Source organism: Stegostoma tigrinum, chromosome 3 (assembly GCF_030684315.1).
Source record: "Stegostoma tigrinum isolate sSteTig4 chromosome 3, sSteTig4.hap1, whole genome shotgun sequence".
NCBI lineage: Eukaryota > Metazoa > Chordata > Chondrichthyes > Orectolobiformes > Stegostomatidae > Stegostoma > Stegostoma tigrinum.
This window is the reverse complement of record NC_081356.1, coordinates 12613863-12635278: the sequence shown is the minus strand read 5'-3', so window position 1 is coordinate 12635278 and position 21416 is coordinate 12613863. Positions and strand designations below refer to the sequence as shown.

The 21416-nt window shown below is 40.1% G+C and overlaps 1 protein-coding gene across 3 annotated transcripts in view; it reads left to right on the top strand.

Annotated features, from left to right (window-relative positions):
* LOC125451015 (zinc finger and BTB domain-containing protein 5) overlaps positions 1-21172 on the top strand; it is a 29817-nt gene extending 8645 nt beyond the window's left edge. For all 3 annotated transcript variants that reach the window (XM_048527640.2, XM_048527643.2, XM_048527641.2), the window contains one exon: positions 17121-21172. In XM_048527640.2, the coding sequence (XP_048383597.1) occupies positions 17125-19170 (2046 nt within the window). In that variant the 5' untranslated portion in view covers positions 17121-17124 and the 3' untranslated portion in view covers positions 19171-21172. The remainder of the gene's footprint in view (positions 1-17120) is intronic.
* Positions 21173-21416: the final 244 nt, after the last annotated feature.

The following is a 21416-nucleotide window of genomic DNA, read 5'->3' as shown; positions in this document are numbered from 1 at the left end:
CCAACTTCAATTGTTCAACTATTCGTGTCAGTGAGTGACATTTTTCTTGGGTCTAATGTCCTTGTGACAACATTAAAAGAAAGTCCTCTATCCTGTTGCAATAAATGGAGAATCTTAAGTGCTGTTTGCCTTTGTAAATATAATGAACTGAAACCCAGTTGGGCACAAGTAGTATGTAAGGTTTATACAAAGTTGCATTAAATCCTGTAGACCATCTAGCTGTCAGTTATAATATTGATGAACTGAACTGCACTGTTGATCTGTGAGAACAAGTTGTGACAATAGAAGAATGCAAGATCAACGTAAAAATCAGTAGAGTACCAAGGGGTCTCTTGTTTTTGCTGACATTTGGATTAGAACCTTCTGGATAGTCTGCATAATAAGTCCAAATGACATAAACTTAAGCAGTTTCTGTGTGGAGTTGAGTGTACCATTTTCGAGTAAAGCAGTAGATGAACAAGAGGTTAACCTCTTCAATGGGGGATGTATTCTTATTGACGAGAAAGAAAGCACCCACAGTACCCTCCCCACACCCCCACCACCCCTATCTCGGGAGAAAACATCTGGCATAGAGCTTTTTTTGACTGAACTTGAGATAGACATCCCTCATTTTAATCAGCAAGAATCATGCATTCATTTGTGCTTTGGATGCTCCACCAGAATTGTCCACGGTCTGTAACTAGAAGCATGTCAATTCAGTTTAGTTGTCTACCTAGCTCTCCTTTTGTCTTCTGAAATTTATTGTATTAGTAGAATATCTTCGTTTAAAAATGGTCAACGAGATTAATTTTTGCTGAGTCCCATTATCCACCCTGTCCTCCTAATTTTGGAAAAGGCATTAATTAAGTAGATTAGCAGCTTACACATTATGGATGCTGTGACTTTCTGACAACTTGAGGATAAAGCTGACCTTGTAGCCTTATTACTGGGAGGTGGTCAGTATACCAGACAAGACCACCAAACTTTAAGTTGCAATCTGATTGGGGTTGAGAGATTATTTTTGACTTTAAAGTACGCACAAAGTTTTAAAGCATTTGCTAAAATAATAAATCCACAAAATTCCAGATTTTGAACAAACACACGGAAGTTTGTATATACAAGATTAGAAAAATACCCCAAGAAAGTCTGCTGCCAGTATCCTTGGGAAGATTGTATCAATCTTGAGGGGATGGTTGGTACGGAACCAAGATTCATGAAAATAAAGGACTTGCTATTGGTCTGGCATGTTTCACACCCTCTGGGCACTTAGAGTCATGGAGACATACAGCACAGAAACAGGCCCTTTAGCCCAACTTGTCCGTGCTGACCTGGTTTCGTAAACTGAACTAGTCCCATTTGGCCTGTATCCCCATGAATCTCACCTATCCATGTACCTTGCCAAATGTTGTTTAGACGTTGTAAATGTACTTGCCTGTTCTACTTCCTCTAGTTGCTCGTTCCACATACGCACCACACTCTGGGTGGAACGTGTTGCTCCTCAGATCCCTTTTTAAATCTTGCCCCTCTCACATCCGGGGAAGTACATTTTCAAACATAATCACTGTTGTTACTTGGGCAAATGTGAAAATTTCCGTGGAATATTTTCATATCCGAGCAATTTTGGGTTTAAAGTATCCTCCAAAGGGTAGCATCTCTGTTGCAGGGAACTCACTAGCTGCCAGATTATTTAGTCTTGACATCATTGTTGGAGCTTATTGTGCACAATTCGGCGGCTATATTCTTTACAGGGAAAATAGAACTCCAGCCAGCAAGTGCTTTTGAAGTTTTAAAATGCTTTGGGATGTCCTAGAGATCATGAAAGGCTTTTGATAAATGCAAATCTTCTCTTATCACAATTAAACATCAGCCTAGCTCTTGTGCCGACTTCTGACTTAAAGGCAAAAGTGTTCCCACTAGTCACTTTATATTTGCCTTTATAAATCTGTTTGTGAGGACTTGTCACCGAGGTCCTCTAATCAAATCATGATCATAAAAGAAGCATGTTGAATCAGTCCTCGGGTAATGAAAGGAAATGTTTTAGAATCATGGTCGTTGAGCAAAATCAGCTTTTTTTTTAATGGTCTCTTAACTCCTGTAGCTCTACAACCAGTATCTCTTCACATTTCTTTGTTATGCGGGGCTTGTTCATGTGGTTTGGGTGTCCTCATACATGAGTCACAAAAAGTTGATGTACAGAACTGGCAAGTAATTGGGAACACAAATAGTAAACAGCAAGATTCTATGAGGGACGGAGTATAAGAGGGAGAAGTCTTGTTTACAGCTCTGCTGGGCAATAGTTTTGATCCCCTGAGGAGGATATTGGAGACAGTTCAGAGAAGATTCAGAGTTAATTCCTGGGCTGAAAGGGTCGCCTTAAGATGAAAAGTTTAGTACGTTGAACTTGTTTTTTGAAAGCTGTGATCTTGCTGAAACTTATGGACTTGCCTGAGTAAATGCTGAGATGATGTTCCCCCTCTCTGTATATAGAATGAGGGGCATGATTCCTGAATTAGGTGTCCCCAGTTAAGATGACAAACAGGATTAAATTTTTCTGAGGGTAGTGAATCTTTGGAAGTCTATAAGCTGGGAAGTCATGGAAGCTGAATAATTGAATATATTCAGAGCTCAAATAGACAGATTTTTGAACAATAATGTAGTCCAGACCTGGTGAAACAAACAGCAAAATAAAGTTGAGGCCACAATCACCCATGATTTTATTGAAGGGTGGAGCAGCATCTGGTTCAAATAGTCTTCTCTTGTTTATGCTTGAATAAATTTGTGCTGTTGTGCCTTCCAATTCAGAATCTTAAAAGGTGAGGTAACTGCCTCCTTGTGAGAAGTATGCTGGCTTATATACAAGGTATAAAGTTGTACTTTGTGGATTGTGCCAGTTTATAAGACTATAATGAGCCTCCTTGAGGCATTACAGATTGATGATTGGTTAGCATTAATTTCTTTCAGGAAGAAGTTTCTGTTATCTTTAAGTTCTTCTTACTGCATATTTGTGACTGACTCACCTTTTTTGTTTGTGCAACTCGAACAGCCTTTTAAATCAAGTTAGAGATCCTTTTAGAGATATCTGGATGAGGTTCCTCTTCAGTAGGTCCAAAGAGTGGAAGGTTTCAAATCCTTCAAACTTGGACCTTGAAAGGACTTCAATCTTTACAAAAAAAAGGCCAGAGTGATTGATCTGTTAATCAAGCAGATGAGGGAGGGAGCAATCCAATTATTTCTGTCTGTGTCTGGAATGGGGTTATCTAGTATGATAGGTACTCCATAAATGCCACGTACAAGTGATATTCAGGACGTTCTACATTGTGATCTCATTGTAAAACAGCAGAGGACACAGAATGTATTTTTCTTTGTGGAATAATCTTTTCAACATGGTGACTCTGATGCCAAAGTGCACAGTTTGTGTGTGGGTATGTTAAAGGTTCCTCTTTATTGCTTTTGAGTTAAGAGCAGCTACATATTAAGATGCATGCCAAAACCATTTGCTACAGCAAGTTCTCACAGATGTTTGTAATTGCTTGACTGACTTTATTCAGTCACCTACTGTGTATTCCAATTAGAAGACTCCATTCAGAATGACTGACTGACTGTTTTTTTTTAAAAAATAACTTCTGAATGCTGGGGAAAAAAGACCAGGTCAAGTTGTTTGATTTTGAATATTTATGGATCATTATCATTTTAAACAAAATGTAAGGCACTTTTAAAAACAAAATGTGAACATTCCTTTCACGTATCATTTTGAAGAAAGAAATTTTTTTTTCTCAAATTTTTAGAGTTGAAAAGATGAGACTGGATTTGAGAGATTAGGACAGTTAGGAAGACTGGGGCTCTGCCAATTCTGTCCTCCTAAACCATAAGGAATAGGAACAGGAGTGGGTTGTTCAGCCTCTCGAATCTGCTCTCATTTGATAGGAACATGGTTAATGTGACATTCCTCATCCACCTTCCCAACCTTTCCCCATAGCTGTTGAGTCCCTACTGATCAAGAGTTTATCTGAGCCTTAGAGTTTCTGCATCCATAGCTCTCTGTGGGCAAGGAGTTCTGAAGACACTCAACCATCTGGACAGAAGAAATTCCTCCTCATCTCGATCTTAAATTGGTGCCCTTTGGCCTTGTACTCTCCCACAAAGGGAAACAGCATCCTCTGTGCTTACCTTGTCATGTTCCTTTAAGAATCCTATATGTTTCAATGCAATCTCCTCTCATTGTTCTAAGTTCCAATGAGTAGAGTCCCAGCTTATTTAACCTGTGCTCATAAGATAATCCCCTCCATGCCAGGCATCATCCCAGTGAACCTTCTCTAAACTACTTCCACTTAAATAATGTATTTCCTTAAATAAGGGGACCAAAACTGCTCTCAGTACTCCAGATATGATTTCACCAGCACCTTGTACAGTTGCAGTAAGACTTCCCCACTTTTTATACTCCAATCCTTTTGAAATCAGGACTAACATTCCTCTGGCCTTCCTTACCGTCCTGTGTACTGGATTCTTAAGTAGCCTAATTTGAGGTACCTTATCAAATGTATTTTGTCCACTACTCCTCCCTTATCTATCCTGCTTGTTACCACCTCAAAGTATTCTAGTAAATTTGTCAGGCATGATTACCCCTTCATGAAACCATGCTGACCTTGCTTGGTTAGATAAGGATTTTTTCAAATGTGCTGTATTACTTCCTTAATAATTGATTCCAATGTTTTTCCAGCAACAGATGTTAGACTCATTTGGCCTATAGTTACCCAATTTTTGCCTTCCTCTTATCGTTCCCAACTTTTAATCATGCTGCTATCGGAGGCTGTCCCTTTAGCTGCTAAGATGCTGGGTCTGAAATTCTCTTGCTAAACCTCTAATTTTTATTTCCTCATTTTAAGATGCTCTTTTTGGTCATTGATATATTTTCTTGTCTTGGTACCGATTTTGATTGGGATTGTTCATGTACGGTACCTGAGATATTTCACTACTTTAAAGGTGGTATATAAAGTGCAAGTTATTGTTCATTTGCTTTCTGTTTTAAGAAACAAAAATCTGAAAGCTGGATGACATTGGAGCACTAAATCTATTTTGCACAGAAGGAAGTGACAAGTTCTGAAGAGCTCACTTATTTATAGACCTGAGAACATTTTACAGCAAAGGCCAAACTTCATTTTCTTGATTGATATAATACCTACCAGCCATCATTCTGAAACAGCTTTGTTAGATCCAGTTCTGCCAGGAGGCAAATCTGTTTGATCTAATTTTGACAATAGAAATATGATTGAAAAATCTAGGGGCTCCTGATCTGATTTTATACTGTTGTGTACCTTAAAAGAACAGTGTGGATTCATTAGGATTTTACAACAGATGAAAGATTACAATCAGAGAGAAAATCTTCACAGTTAAGCAGTTTCTCTTTAAAGTTGAGATAGTTGAGCGGTGATGCCAGTGAAACTTTTGTGGTTCTGAAATCTTCTGATAAGATTTGTGGTTTGTTCCAATAGTGTCACACCTCAGACTAGAGATTCTTATGGTTTAGGTAATAAACTGTCTTCTCAGAAATGAATATTTTGACTACAAATAGTGTTGTTGACATTTGTGTCTCCAACAGCTGGGTCAGTGCAAATGAGATTAAGTAAGTCACAGAATCAAAGGAGTATGACAGCGCAGGAAGAGGCCATTTGGCCCGCGTGCCTGTACCTGGCCTTGAATTGAACATCATTATCTAGTGTCAGTCGCCTGCTTTTTCCCCATACCCTTGTACTTTATTTTCATCCAAATAATCATCCAACACCCCCTCAATGCCTCACCTTTAACCTACCTCTACTGCATTTCTAGGGAGTGCATTCCATAATCCAACAATTTGCTAATTGGAATATTTTTTCTTTTATCACATTTGCTTCTTTCACAAATCACATTAAAACCGTGCCTTCTTGCACCTTTTTACAAGCTGTGACAGTTTCTCCTCCCTACTGCATCCAGTTTGCTCGTCAATTTGAACACCTCTGTCAGATCTCCTCTTTGCCACCTTCTCCAAGGATAACAGCCCCAACTCCTTCAATGTTTCCTCCATAACTGAAGTTACCCATCCCTGGAACCATTCTTGTAAATTACCTCTGCACAATTTCTAATGTGTTCATATCCTTTCTGTTGTATAGTACCTCGAGCTGTACATAATACTGAGGATGAGGGCTAAAAATTGTCATAAATTCACTGTCACTTCCTTGCCCTTTTACTTTCTGCCCCTATTAGTAAAGCAAAGGATACAGCGTTACTTATATCTTCACCTGGCCTGCCATCTTTAATGATCTGTGCACGCGTACGTCCAAGTCCTGCTGCTCCTGGATTCCCTTTAGGATTGTTTCCCTGATTTAAAATTGTCTTCCAATGTTCATTTGACTAAAGTGCATCACCTCTCATTCTCTGCCTCGAACCTCATCTGCCATCTATTCCATCCCCCCCCCCACCACCACCACCAACTTATGTATGCTTTTATGGAATTCTATACAATCCTCCTCTCAGTTTGCAAGGTTTGTGACACGTGAAAACCTTGAACTTGTCCCTTGAACATCAAAATCCGGATCATGAATATTTGTATAGTAAGTATAATTCCTGACTGGTACCCTCAGCACTTGATGCAGGCCTCTCAGTGGTTATACTGTCAAGCCTTTGATTTTCCCCTTGTACAACATGGTGGTAGGCTATGCTGTAATCAGACTGGAATTAGCAAATTCATCCTGGAGAAGTTATTAGGAAAATGTTAGTGTGTTATAAAGGATAAAATAGAAGTATATAATGGGATCAAGCAGGGTCAGCTTGGCTTCAAGAAGGGGCAATTATGCCTGATGAATACTTTTTGGTAACTAGCAGGATAGATAAAGGAGAAGTAATATATTTGGATTTCCAGCATGTATTTGATAAGATATCTTTAATTAGTCGACTTAAGAACCCAAGGTGCTGAGGCACTATATTAGCATGGGTAGAGAATTGGCTAACTAATAGAAGATGAGAGAGTTGAGATAAGAAGTGCATTTTCAGGACAGCATCCTGTAATTAATGGAATGTCAGAGGGGTCACTGCTGGGGCCACAATTATTTGAATTGGAGGAGGAATGATGGCTAATCTTGCATATGACCCAAAAATAGGTTTGAAAGTAGTGAGGATGACAGTGGACAAAAATTCCTTTGGCCAAATATGAGAGAAAATGTGAGGAATTTTGACAGGAAGAGCAGACGATCTGAATGTTATCTAAATGGAGAAAGATCACAGAAAGCTACAGCACAGGGCGATTTGGGGATCCTTGTACCCGAGTGACAGAGAGCGAGCATCCAGGTTTAGCAAGTAATAGGGAAGGCAAACGGAATGTTGGCTTTTATTTCAAAAAGATTGGCACATAAAAGTAGGGAGGTTTGTTAAAACCACACAAGGTTCCACTCAGATCACGGCTGGTATCCTATGAGCAGTTTTGGGCTCCATACTGAAGGAAAGCATTCAAGACAGTCCAGTGAAGGTTCACCAAGCTGATGCCGGGTTTGGACAGACCCTTGCTTCTGAGGAGAGGTTAAGTAGGTTGGTCCTGTACTCTTTGGAATTTAGAGGGAAGTCAACTTTAATGAAACTGAGTCTCTGAGGGCTTGAAGGAGCAGATGCTGAAAGGTGGTTTACCCTTGTGTGAGAGTCTAAAGACGAGAGGGCATCATTTCAGTATTAGGGGTTGTGTATTTAAGACAGCGAGGAGGAATTTGTGGTATTCATTACTGTAGAGAACTGTTGAGGCTGTATCGTTAAGCATTTTCAAGGTTTAGATAGAAATTTTTTAAACAGTAAGAGAATCCGTAAGATAATGCGGAAAGGGTAGGTAAGTGGATAACTCTGATACTCCAATCAGCCATGATCTCATTGAATGGCAGAGCAGACTCGATGGGCTGATTGTAAAATGAGGCTGGATGAACACAGCAGGCCAAGCAGCATCTCAGGAGCACAAAAGCTGACGTTTCGGGCCTAGACCCTTCATCAGAGAGGAGGATGGGGAGAGGGAACTGGAATAAATAGGGAGAGAGGGGGAGGCGGACCGAAGATGGAGAGTAAAGAAGATAGGTGGAGAGAGTGTAGGTGGGGAGGTAGGGAGGGGATAGGTCAGTCCAGGGAAGACGGACAGGTCAAGGAGGTGGGATGAGGTTAGTAGGTAGATGGGGGTGCGGCTTGGGTTGGGAGGAAGGGATGGGTGAGAGGAAGAACCGGTTAGGGAGGCAGAGACAGGTTGGACTGGTATTGGGATGCAGTGGGTGGGGGGGAAGAGCTGGGCTGGTTGTGTGGTGCAGTGGGGGGAGGGGACGAATCTCCCCTTCCCCCACTGCATCCCTAAACCAGCCCAGTTCGTCCCCTCCCCCCACTGCACCACACAACCAGCCCAGCTCTTCCCCCCCACCCACTGCATCCCAAAACCAGTCCAACCTGTCTCTGCCTCCCTAACCGGTTCTTCCTCTCACCCATCCCTTCCTCCCACCCCAAGCCGCACCCCCATCTACCCACTAACCTCATCCCACCTCCTTGACCTGTCCGTCTTCCCTGGACTGACCTATCCCCTCCCTACCTCCCCACCCACACCTTCTCCACCTATCTTCTTTACTCTCCATCTTCGGTCCGCCTCCCCCTCTCTCCCTATTTATTCCAGTTCCCTCTCCCCATCCTCCTCTCTGATGAAGGGTCTAGGCCCGAAACGTCAGCTTTTGTGCTCCTGAGATGCTGCTTGGCCTGCTGTGTTCATCCAGCCTCACATTTTATTATCTAGGAATTCTCCAGCATCTGCAGTTCCCATTATCTCTCCTCGATGGGCTGATTGGCCTACTTCTGTTCCTACATTTTTTTGGTTTTCAATACTGGCCTGTTATTTCATTGAAGAGGGTGTGCTGATTTAAGTTTGTGATCAAATGTTATTGGGTCAGCATATGAGGACGTTCGGACTGTGTGTTACTTGTGTTCACCTCTGTATCGTTCCAGTTTTAATATGTGTGCTATACCTACCATGGAAGCACTTGACCCTGCTGCTGATTCGTGAGATGCTATGGTTGTCACACAGACTTGATTTCTTTGACATGCACAATCTCCCATTTCGAAAAACAAGCAAGCACTAGTCACTGTGGAACCGTGTCACAATTTTTAAATGGGTTTGAAATATAAAATTTTTCTAAAGTTATAAACTAATGCTATAGTTGGAACTTTTCCAAATTTTAATAATTTTCAATTTGGAGGTGACACTGTGATTTAGAACATTTTCACAGGAAATGAGAAAGTATAGGGGTCATGATACGTTCTTCCTCTGTTTTGGTGGGACTATGATTGACAATTCCGTGTTTGATTGTTTCATTTGTAAATATAGCGCTGAAATTTCTTTGTCAGTTTTCTGCTTTTACAAAACAGTCAGCTGTTAGTTTGTAGATTAATGTATTCTCTGTGTTTTAAGTGCCTGGAAGGCAAGAGTAGAGGGTGAAAAGCAGATAAGAAACCTCAGGTGTTTCACTGTAATGGAGTAGCAGGGCTGGACGTTTAAGAAAGTTATCGGGATAAAGGATATGGTAAAAGAGGCTAAACTAGTGGGATTGTTTAGTGAAGGAAATCCCAAAAGGAGTCGAGGAACTGCGGAAGAGTGCACAGCCTAGTTACAGGCTGGATAGTGAGATAGTACCCGATCTCTACAAAAACTTCACCTCCTGTGGGTAACGTTTACTCAGTAAGAACAGGGGAAGAAGGCAAAGAAGCTGCAAATGGTGAGAGATACGGGAGCTGGTCAGTCTCTAATAGAAAGAGATGAAGTATTTCTGCTCCTTCTGAAATGTTACCTGAGAGAGCAGTAATCTGTGGAATAGATGAACAGAGATTTAGTGTTCCCCTGTGTAAGATCAGGTTGGAAGGTCCAATCAGGGTAAAGAATCACAGAATTGGTTAGCAAACCAATAGACTTAGGTGGGAGATAAAATAAAGTTAGTGCAAATTATTGCTTAACAATTGGAAAGCAAACATCTACAGCATTTCTTGAATTTTATTTAGAAGCAGCACCAACGCAATCTTTTTAAATTGCCCTCTAGGAGTCTGGTGCTATTAGTTCCTGTTTTGTTGAATTGGCAACATTCTGACAAACTCAGAGAAACCAATTAATAGCAAATGCATGGACTTCACCTCAAGGGCACTAAAATGGCTTCAGAATTTATGGAATATTCATAATGCACAAGGACAAGTTATGGTTCTTTTACAGAGGGGCGTGGAAAGATAAAAAAATTCACCATCACCAGTGAGAGTGAATTTAACCATTGAAACCCCTAGTCCTAATTCAATTTCAAAGGTGTATCAATAATAGCAGATCATTAGTGATTAACGAATAGGTCATTAAAGGTAAACAGGATAGAATCATACAATACATAGAATCAGCCCATTGAATCTGTTTGATAACGGAATGGGGCTTTTCACAGTCAAGGAGTTAAGGAAGGGGTGGAGCTGCTCAAATGAAATGGATGTGGAGTTGTGTAGTCTTGGTGATGCAGGTGTGTGGTTGGAAGCTCACAAGGGTTGCTCAGAAACTGAACTGTACTATCCCTATAAATACTGAGGCTGCAAGAGCAGGTCAGAGGCTAGGAATCCTGCAGAGAGCAGCTCATCTCCTGATTTTCCAAAGCCTGTCTGTAATCTAAGTCATCACTCTGATGGCACACTTGCTTGGATGGGTGCACTTTCAACAGCAATCAAGCTTGACACATCCAGGATAAAGCAGCCTGCCTAATTGGCACCATATCTACAAACGTTCATTCTTATTGCTACCAATAAACAGTTGCAACAATGTGTACCATTTAAAAGATGCACTGCAGATATTCACCTAACCTCCTTACGCAATACTTTCCAAATCCACAATCATTTCCATTTAGAAGGACAAGGGCGTCCGATACATGGGAACACCACCGCTTGCAAGTTCAGCCACAAGCTCCCCACCACCCTGACGTGGAAAAATATCACCGTTCTTTTGTTTGGTTTGGTCAAATCCTGGAGCTCTCTCCCTTTAACAGCACCGAGAGTCTATCTACAGTAGATGGACTGCAGCGGTTCAAGAATGCAACTCACCACCACATTCTCAAGGACAAATGAGGATGGGCAGTAAATTCTGGCTTAGCCAGAGATGATCTCTTCATGGGACTGAATAAAAAAGAGCCCAAAGTTGCAAATTACTTGGCATAGCATAAGATGTTGGGAACAAGGTGGAGGCAGTAGATGGTGTAGTGTAAACTAAAGACAGTGACTTCTTCCTCCTCAGGAATTAATCGAGGAAAATTGCTACTCATCCACTTTTTTTGATGTCAGACAAACGGTGGGCCAAATTTCAAGTCAGATGACTTAACAATAAGTCTATCTTTCCCATTTCCTTTTTCTGCCCAGTTACCAATATAATTTTCATCCATTCCACTAGTCATTTTCGGAGGTGATAATACATTCGAGGATTTGGACTTGGAAGCAGAAGGAATGTTAGCAATGAGTAATTGTTTGCAAGCACAGAGGGGTGAAGCTGGTAGGTTTAAAAAGAATGGGAGATATTATTTGAAGGGGAATAACCATTAACAACATCAGCTAATATGTGGGCCAGGAAGAGAAATTGACTAGTTCACATCTTGTTCCATGTATTGTCAAACAGTGGGTGTTGTGGACAGGATTGTGAGGGGAGGTAATGAAACAAGAGAAATTTGAGTTTAGAGCTTGGATCGGTATAAACCTTGCTTTGGACTTGAGACAGGGACAGCTAAACAAATGGATTCAAACTTAGTGACAAAGTTGTCCATGACCACCTTGTGCCTGTGGTTGGAGGATGGGTTGAAGAGTTTAAGGAGATGGTTTGTAGTGAAGAAGAGAAGCAAATTTTATTTTCATTGTGATTGGATCCTGGAATAATGAGCAGTTTTGATGGCGGGGGGGGGGGGGGGGGACCAGATTGCGCTTTATATGGTCCAGCTAGATCTGGAAATGAATGACAAAACCATTTATCCATCCTAATTGTTCAAGTCTATATCTCGGCAAATTGCCATATAAATCCCAAATGTCAGTTGGTAAAATTGTCTGATGTATTTACTCGCTATCAGAATCTCCTAGATTTTCTAAATAAGGCAGGGTATACTGACTTGGTATAAGGAGCACCATAGTAATTGGTGTGTTTGTTAATGATTTATTACCAAAATAAAGGTCAGTGTTCCTTATATAATAGTTGTACATGTGTCTCTAGTAAATGCTTTAGAATCAGGTGAAGAAAGCAGCTGTTTAGAAGTTATGCTGCTGTGACTTCATTGCACTGATCTGAACAAAGACTGGACGAAAAAGTTTGTAAAGGTAATTGCAGAATTTGTACAGATTTTAGGAGGAAACTGCGCATAGTATTTTGTGTATGTGAACTGAATATCCGTTTGAGTTGTGTGGTTTGTATACTCTGTATATATATAATAATTTAACTGCCTGAAATCAGACAATTTTGGGCAAATATTCTGCAGCAATAGAATTGGATATTGTGATAGTAGGGTTAATATAAGGCTCATTGTTTATCACATACATAAAATGCAGTGAGTCTTGCAAGAAATACCAATCTATTTTAAATATTAAAATTATTACGAATTGCTTGTGAAATTTATTTTATTTTCAAAATACAAAATAGTAGGTGATTATCTCAATTGCTTGTGGAGATTAAATCTTTGTAAAATATTGCTGTACAAAAATTCTATAATATACTGAAGCCAGTTCTTCTGACAAGGAGTAATCTCTGCAGCTCCATGTACTTAATACACTGTCTAAAAGGCAATCTAAGGTATCTATCCTAAAGGATTGCTAATCATGCCTGTGAATGTGCAGAGTATCTTCAGTTTAGAGATGCTTCTGTACTACCCATTCTCTAATGATACAGCAGCAAACCCCGAGGATATAATAAAAGTATGGAGCAACAAATCTCAGGCTAAAGCCGAAGCCAAATACAAATAATTAAACTGCTTTACTTTGCGGCAAATAGAGAGGCAGAATAACCATTATTGTCAACTGCTTTATGAACATCTCTGCTCAGTCCTCAAGGGTAACCCTGACCTTGTGGTTACTTAACATTTACTGTATCATTTGCTCTCTCACTTGCCTTTCAATCCTAGGTTTGTTGCTATGTTCCACTGAAGCTCCTTGCAAGCACCTCATTTTCCACTTGAGGCATTTTACACCCTTTTAGACTGAACATTCAGTCCGATAAATTCAGACAATGAATTCAGTCTTCCATTTTGTTCAATCTAGCCCCCAATGTCTGTATCTTGTTTTTCATGCTTTTGCTTACAGCTGGTACTGACATTTCTCCTACTGTTAACGTGTACTTTTTGGATCTGTGCTTTCTGTTTTACGTCTATTGCCACTCCCTTTTGCCTTTTGCTACATGACTCCTTTGATCTCCAAACTCCCTTGTTCTCTTGCCGTCCCTGACCTTTACTTCTGGTCCATTTTGCACCTCTCCTGTTTTTCATCAATATAAAGTGGATCATATTTCCACCTCCTGCTCGATACTGAAGCGGAGTCATTTCAGACCTCATGTTAACTCTGTTCCTCTCTCCGCGGATGGTCCCAGACCTGCTGTTTTGCTATTTTTATTTTAGATCTTCACCACTGGAGTGTTTTTGCTTTTTGGTTGACTTATTATCTTCCAGTTTCTTCCAATGAATGTGCCTTGTCTTTGTATGAAATAATAAAATTGCTGTTTTTTTCTAATGTTTGTGAATCCCCTTACTGTTACGCTTCTGAATAGAAACCGAAAGAACTGCAGATGCTGTAAATCAGAAACAAAAACAGAAATTGCCGGAAAAGCTCCAGCAATTTCTGTTTTGGTACTATACTTCTGAGTCTGACTAAAAGACCGCCCAAACAATTTTAAAACCAGAAAGGTATAAGGAGATAGTAAGAGCTGCCAGTGCTAGAGTCAGAGATAAGTGTGGAGCTGGAGAAGCAAGGAGTCTTTTTGTAATCAAAACATCTGTATTCAAAGATTCTGCAGTATTTTCAGATTATCAACGTGGGCTAATGAATTGCTTAATGGGCTTTTTCAGTCAGTGGCAAAGCAATTGTGCTCACCTCTGAACAGAACTGCCAACAAAAATCAATGACCTCCTTAACAACCCTGTCTTCCTACAACTTCACCTTTTGAAGGAACTACGAACTTGCACTCCAAGCTCTCTCTGTTTGGAAACACTGCCCAGGACCCTGCCATTAGGTGTTTAAGACCTGCCCTGATTTACCTTACCAAAATGCACCACCTCACATTTATCTGAATTAAACTGTCATCTTCCACTCCTGGCCCATCTGATAAGGTTCCGCTGCACTTTGAGATAACCTCCTTCACTGTCCACCAATTTTGGTGTCATCTGCAAACTTACTAATTATTCTTCCAATATTCACATCTGTATAAAAATGAAAAACATTTATATTAAGATGAAAAGCAGTGGAACCCAGCATTAATTCTTGCAGCACAACACTGGCCACGGGTCTCCAGTCTGTAAAACAACCCTGACACCACCACTCTCTGTCTGCTATGTTCAAGCCAATTTTGTGTCCAAATGGCTAGCTCTCCCTAGATTCCATGTGATCTAACCTTGCTAACCAGTCTAGCATGCGGAATCTTGTCAACCGTCTTGCTGAGGTCCATCGTTCTGCTCTCAAAAATCTTCTTTGTCACTTCAAAAAACTCAATCGTGTCAGAGAGACATGATTTCCTATTCACAAAGCCATGTTAATTACCCTTAATCAGTCCAAATGCATGAAAATTCTGTCCCCCAGAATACCTTCCAACAAAGTGCCAACCACCTATAGTCTGCAGTTCCCTGGCTTTTCCTTACCATCTTTCTTAAATAATGGCACCATATTTAGCCAACCTCGAATCTTCTGTCACCTCACTATCGATGATACAGATATCTCAGTTAGGTGCCCAGCAATCTCTTCCCTAGCCTCACATAAAATTCTAGGATACACCTGATCAGGTCTGGGGGATTTAAACAACTTTATGCATATTCTTGATGTTCTAGCACCACAACCACTTCTGTAATATGGACACTTCTCAATGTATCACTATTTATTTCTCCAAGTTCCCTAGCTTCCATATCCTCCAATGTATATAATGATACAAAATATTTGTTTAGTATCTCTCCTATCTCCTGTGGTTCCACTCATGGGTGGCTTTGTTGATCTTTAAGGGACCCTATTCTCTCCCTTAGTACTTTTTTGTCCTTAATGTATTTGTGGAATCTCTTTGGATTCACCTTAACCTTTATTTGCCAAAGCTATATCACAACCCATTTTTGCCCTCATGAGTTCCCTGTTGACGATACTCCTTTTGCCGTTATGCTCCGTGAGAAATTCACTTGATCCCAGCTGTCTATACCTGTCATATGCCCCCTTTTTCTTGACCAGTGCCTCAATTTGTCTAGTCATCCATCATTCCTTATACCTACCAGCCTAGTCCTTCACACTAACAGGAACATTGGACTCTCATTACTTACTTTTTGAAGACCTTGTAACAAACTTTTTCAAAGGGTTTTGTTTCAAAACCATGAGAACACGAGTACTGGTAGTTCTCCTTTAACACGATAGTCGCATTTTTATGTGACCTCATACTATAGAAAATCATTATACCTGTACAGCAGAAAGCTTGCATTGTCCAAACAGCATCCACTATTCATCAATTGCACTAAAACCAATTCGCATTAACGAAACAAGCATTGCAGCGGAACCACCTGTAGATGTTCTCGTGAGTTCATTGATTTCCAGTTGACTGGATCCTGAGGAAAGGACTTCAACACTGCAAACTTAGAGAATCGTAAAATCATTGACAGCAATTTCTGGATTTGTTCCCTTGAGTGTGGACACACTAAGCAGTCATCCTCTGCTTTCTGTTGGTTAGCCGATCCTCTTTCGAAGCTAATAAATAACTCCTAACACCTTGTGCTCTTACCTTGGTGTCATGCTTGGTTCCTGTGCTACCTGTTTTGTTCCATGAAGAGGATGAATGTACTGAGAACGTCTGATTCTTGAGACATTATTGACTGTTTAGAGTCATTACTGTGACCACTTGGAAGAGGCCACCTCATAGTTCTTGTTAGCTGTGGCTGCTGCTGAGCTGATTTGCAAATTCTAAAAGAAGTTTTTAAAAAAAAAATACAATTGTGACCGGCTTTATTTAGTTAGGTTGTAATAAATTTAACTTCTTTAATTTTGGCTGAAAAGTGCAGATGAACATAATTGCACTTGACTGAGTGTACATGAGGAAAAACTCTGGTGTCTCTGACTGCAAACAGGGAAAATATCATTTAAAATACTGGCATAAATGTTCCCGATGCTGTAGCACTTTGTGCAGTGTGACTCAGGTAGTGAACATTCAACGGTGCCCAATCAAGATGCAGCTTTTCCAAGTTAGATTTCATAAAAAGAGTTACTAGTGTAGAGAAACGGGTAAGTACATTTCCAAGATGCAGCTTTTCCAAGTTAGATTTCATAAAAAGAGTTACTAGTGTAGAGAAACGGGTAAGTACATTTCCAAGATGCAGCTTTTCCAAGTTAGATTTCATAAAAAGAGTTACTAGTGTAGAGAAACGGGTAAGTACATTTCCAAGATGCAGCTTTTCCAAGTTAGATTTCATAAAAAGAGTTACTAGTGTAGAGAAACGGGTAAGTACATTTCCAAGATAATGGTTATTGTGCACATTTGTGAAATGGAGAATCAGAGCTGTTTTGTTTCTGTGCCATCTTGGCCAATAGCAACAATTATCATAATATGATCAGGCAATAGCAAGCTGTTGATGGCTTTGCTATTGCAATCAATTGCTGCAGTCAGTGAGTGGAATCCTTCACTTTAAAACTTGGTACGTTAAATGAAATGAGTAACTACTTGCTATGATTAAATTTATACTTTTATAAGGAATGCTTTAGGCTAAGACCACCCTGTCGTTTTAATGCATTTGCCATTATCATGAACTAACTAACTGCAAGTCAATTAAATGACTGTGATGAGATTTGTTTGTAACAAAAGAAAAATTACGAACTGGGAAATGATGACTGTTACAAATGGGGTAGAAGGATTTAAAAAAAAACTATCACTGGCTTTCTTTCTGTTTTAACAGGGTCATGGATTTTCCAGGGCATTTTGAACAAGTCTTCCAGCAGCTGAACTATCAGCGGCTTCACGGACAGCTCTGTGACTGTGTGATTGTTGTGGGGAGCCGTCATTTCAAAGCCCATCGCTCTGTGCTTGCAGCATGCAGTACCCACTTCCGTGCTCTCTTTACTGTTCCAGAGAGTGATCAGTCACTGAACATGGTTCAGCTAGACAGTGAAGTAGTTACAGCCGAAGCCTTTGCCGCCCTTGTTGAAATGATGTACACGTCCACACTGATGCTAGGGGAGAGTAATGTTATGGATGTGCTGCTCGCAGCTTCCCATCTTCACCTGAATTCAGTTGTTAAAGCTTGCAAACATTACTTAACAACGAGGACTGTACCCATGTCTCCTACAAGCGAAAGGCTTCAGGAGCAAAATGCTCGGATGCAGAGGTCCTTCCTGCTTCAGCAGCTGGGTTTGAGCTTAGTAAATTCTGCCCTCAGCTCTAGTCAGGGAATAGATGAGCAAGTCAATGTAAATTCATCACTTCGCCATCACTTGGAGGATCAGTCGACTGCATTTCCTGTCCAGCGATTGCAGAAAAGGAAAGCCATTCCTGATGAAAGATCAAAGAAGAGGATGAGACCTTCGGTGGATGAGTCTATCATCACCGAAGAAACATCAGATAATGGGCAAGCCGTGGTACACACATGTGAGGAATTATTTACACCAGACTCCCTGAAGTTGGGAGATGGTTCCAAAACTGATGCAACTGTTGAAAACAATGTGGAAAGTGCTATCATATTTGAGCAGGCCTTTAGCACTCCAGAAGATAACCAGGTACCTAGTCAGTCAGACAACAGTGCAGTAGGCCATTCTGAAACATCCATGGCTTCTCAAGCAACTCATGTTGAAACTGCTTTTAATCAAGATTCCGTTAACGAGAAATCAGATTTCCACTCTGAGACCACAGAACTTCATGTGAATGGAAGTGAGGAGCAGGTCCGAATTGTTGTGAAAGCTGAACCATTAAGCTCACCTGATCCTCAGGATGAGGTCAGTGATGTTGCCTCACAGGCTGAAGGTAGCGAGTTGGTAGAGGTGGAAGGAGGAATGCCTGGTGCAGAGAAACTGGAGCTTAGCCCAGAGAGTAGTGACCGAAGTTTCTCTGATCCTCAGTCCAGTACTGACAGGGTCACTGACATACATATGCTAGAATCTGCAAACACTGACTCAAAAACCCCCTTTCACATTTCCACCTTTTTGAATAAGAACCGAACAAACAGCTACAGTGGGGGTCAGAACACTGATGACAACATTCCCAACACGACAAGCGATGGCAGAATGGAAAATGAAGCTACTTATTTAATGAGTTCAGTGCCTGGCATTTCTGCTGGAACCAACTCTTCAATTGCTGCAGCTCGACTGGAGAATCCATTTACTGATGGTTCCGATACTCATTTTATGCGACCCATGCATGACTTACTGGGGCTGTCCTGTGGGCAGCCTCCCAGCTACAAAGCTGGGGGAGAACCATTCCGATTAGATTTTCCTAGACCTAGTTCTGGATTGCATTCATTATCCAGACAATCTATCATTTCGTCGCGAGGAGGAGCCAGCAAATTCCCAGGTTATCGTCGCATTGCCCCTAAAATGCCCATTGTTACCTCAGTTGGAGATGCAGGCTCTGGTTCCCAGGACACTGGTTCGAATTCCCAGATCCGGATGTTGAACAGTACCGTTTCTGCTTTTGAAAATAATCATTCTATGCAGTCAGGTCCTCCCCAGTTGACACGGGCATCGGCAGATGTGCTTTCGAAGTGTAAAAAAGCCATGTCAGAACACAATGTTTTAGTGGTGGAAGGTGCCCGTAAATATGCCTGTAAAATTTGCTGCAAGACTTTTCTAACATTAACGGATTGCAAGAAACATATCCGTGTCCACACAGGAGAGAAGCCCTACGCTTGTTTAAAATGTGGGAAAAGATTCAGTCAGTCGAGCCACTTGTACAAGCATTCCAAAACAACCTGCTTGAGATGGCATGGCAGTAGCTTGCCAACTACTCTGCTTTGAGATTAGACTTTCAGCATGACTGTTTTCATGTCTCTGAAGGATCTTTAGATCTTTTTAAAACAAGATGGTTTGTAAAATTAAAGAAGAGAATAAGACTTTTCACTTAATTAACAGCAAAGTGTCAGTAGGGTGCTGAGTTCAGAGCAGCTTTAAATTTTGTAGAATTTAGTAACTGTATATACGTACTGCACTTTTATATGCTCTTAAGCAGTTTTGTTTTGGTAGTTGCACAATAATGCAAATCTGCCAAGTGATTAGTACAGAGTTGTCATTTTGTGTATCTTTCAAAAGTTTAGCTTGTGTTTTTTATTTCTTAGAAATATTTAAATTAAAGAAAGAAACCAGTAACCTAATTTTGTCAATCGTTGGGAACCTCCACTCTTCATGTGGGATGGTAGAGGTTTTAATCTCTCCACCTACCAATGAACAAGCCTTTAATAACCACACCATTGTGCAGGAGGACTCATCCAAGATAAGTGCATGAAATGTTTTAAGAACAAATCCTCACCTGTCAGTTCTGTAAAATGGTATTCCTATACTATCTAGCACCATCACCAGCCGAAGGCAGTCAATCAGTAGAAATGTTAAAAGAAACATCAAATGTGTAAAGTATTGCAAAATGAAGATAGTAAATAAAGAGAACTATCCTGGAATCTGGTTCACCAGAAGTGAAATGAACATCCTTGGACTGTGTTCGATGGCACAGAATTGTCTATGATTTGTCACTATCTCTTTAATGGTGTTGGACAGGGGCTTACTTGTGTAACAACTTATTGAACTCTGAGACATGCATGGGGAGATCTGTATTTTTTAAAAATCCCATGTGACTTCTAAGCATAAGCTATATCACTTACACCAGGCACAGTTTGACCAGTCAGAAGGGCAAATAATATATGCATACATTCATTTTCTTCATGAGCCAATAGTTTCTTAATTTTCCAGCTCTTGCTACTGGTTCTGAGCTCCTGAATCCACTGCTGATCTTTTTCACTTTAAAGCTTATCTTCCTCTTGTTGACTCTGTGTGCCATACGTCCCTTTCAGTATACCAAACAGCATCAGATGTGGACAGGATGCTGCTTTGAAGATCAGTCTGTTGTGAATGACTTGAATCTATGTTACTGGGTGCAGACATATTAAAATATTTCTATTTACCTTTCACAAGCACAAAAATTATTCATCCAAAATTTTAAGAAAATTTTCAATCACTAACCTATTTTGTCCAACTTCCTTTTGAAGGAATGGTCTTCATTACCAAAATCTGAAAGCCTGACGAGTAAAACTAAATACTGTGCATTTTCGTGTATAAATTGCACTCTGGAGGCAGTACTTTTGATTTATGTAAGATAATGACTACACTGGTCAGTTATACAGTATACTTTCGGTCTGGAATATATACTCAGACTTGCAAGTGCAACACAGTCTTTCAGGATATTATTTGAAGTTTATGGATGCCAATGTGTTCTCTACGGGTTTTTTAAAAAAATGGTTCTGTTGAAAGTTGGCATTAATTAGCACACAGCATTCTGAATATGCGCTGTCCTTACGAACATTTAAAATCTTTCTTTTAACCACAAAGGAGAAAATGTAAATCTGTGGAGAGACCTCTAAGTTTTTTTTATTACAAGTCAAGAAATATTCATGTTCTTGCCATTTTTCAGTATTTAGAGATGCAAGTTCTCAATTACAATGTGAAGATCAAGCTGAACAGCAGCACCTTTTTTCAGTCCATCCAAAGTTTCAGTTGTATGAATCATCTATTAAAAGTTCTGAGAAGCTGAAACAATGTAAAAGGCATATTTATTCGACAAGGTTGTGTGAAGAGCCTTACGCTACCAGTTATCCTGATTCAACTGAAATGCCAAAAAATTGTAATGGAATGGGACTAAAGGAATAATGGTGAAAACACTGTCGAAGTATACTCGTGTAGTATAAAGTAATTTTGTACACTATATACAGTCTCTGTAAAAGGTCAATATACTGTAATGAATAAAAATGTTCATGTCCACTAAAACCTTCAATTTGTCAACAAGTTATTTCAGATCTGCTCTTTTACAATGAGATCCTTTACATAGTGGTAGTGTAAATCGTCAAATATGATGCCATCCACAGGATATCTCTGAATTGCTTTACCACATTCAAATTCATAAAACAAAGGAGAAATCATTCAAGCAAAGATGAGAGTTTAAATTTAATTATCTAATTCACTAAATGAAGTGTGAATTTATTCTAAATTGCACTAGTTTA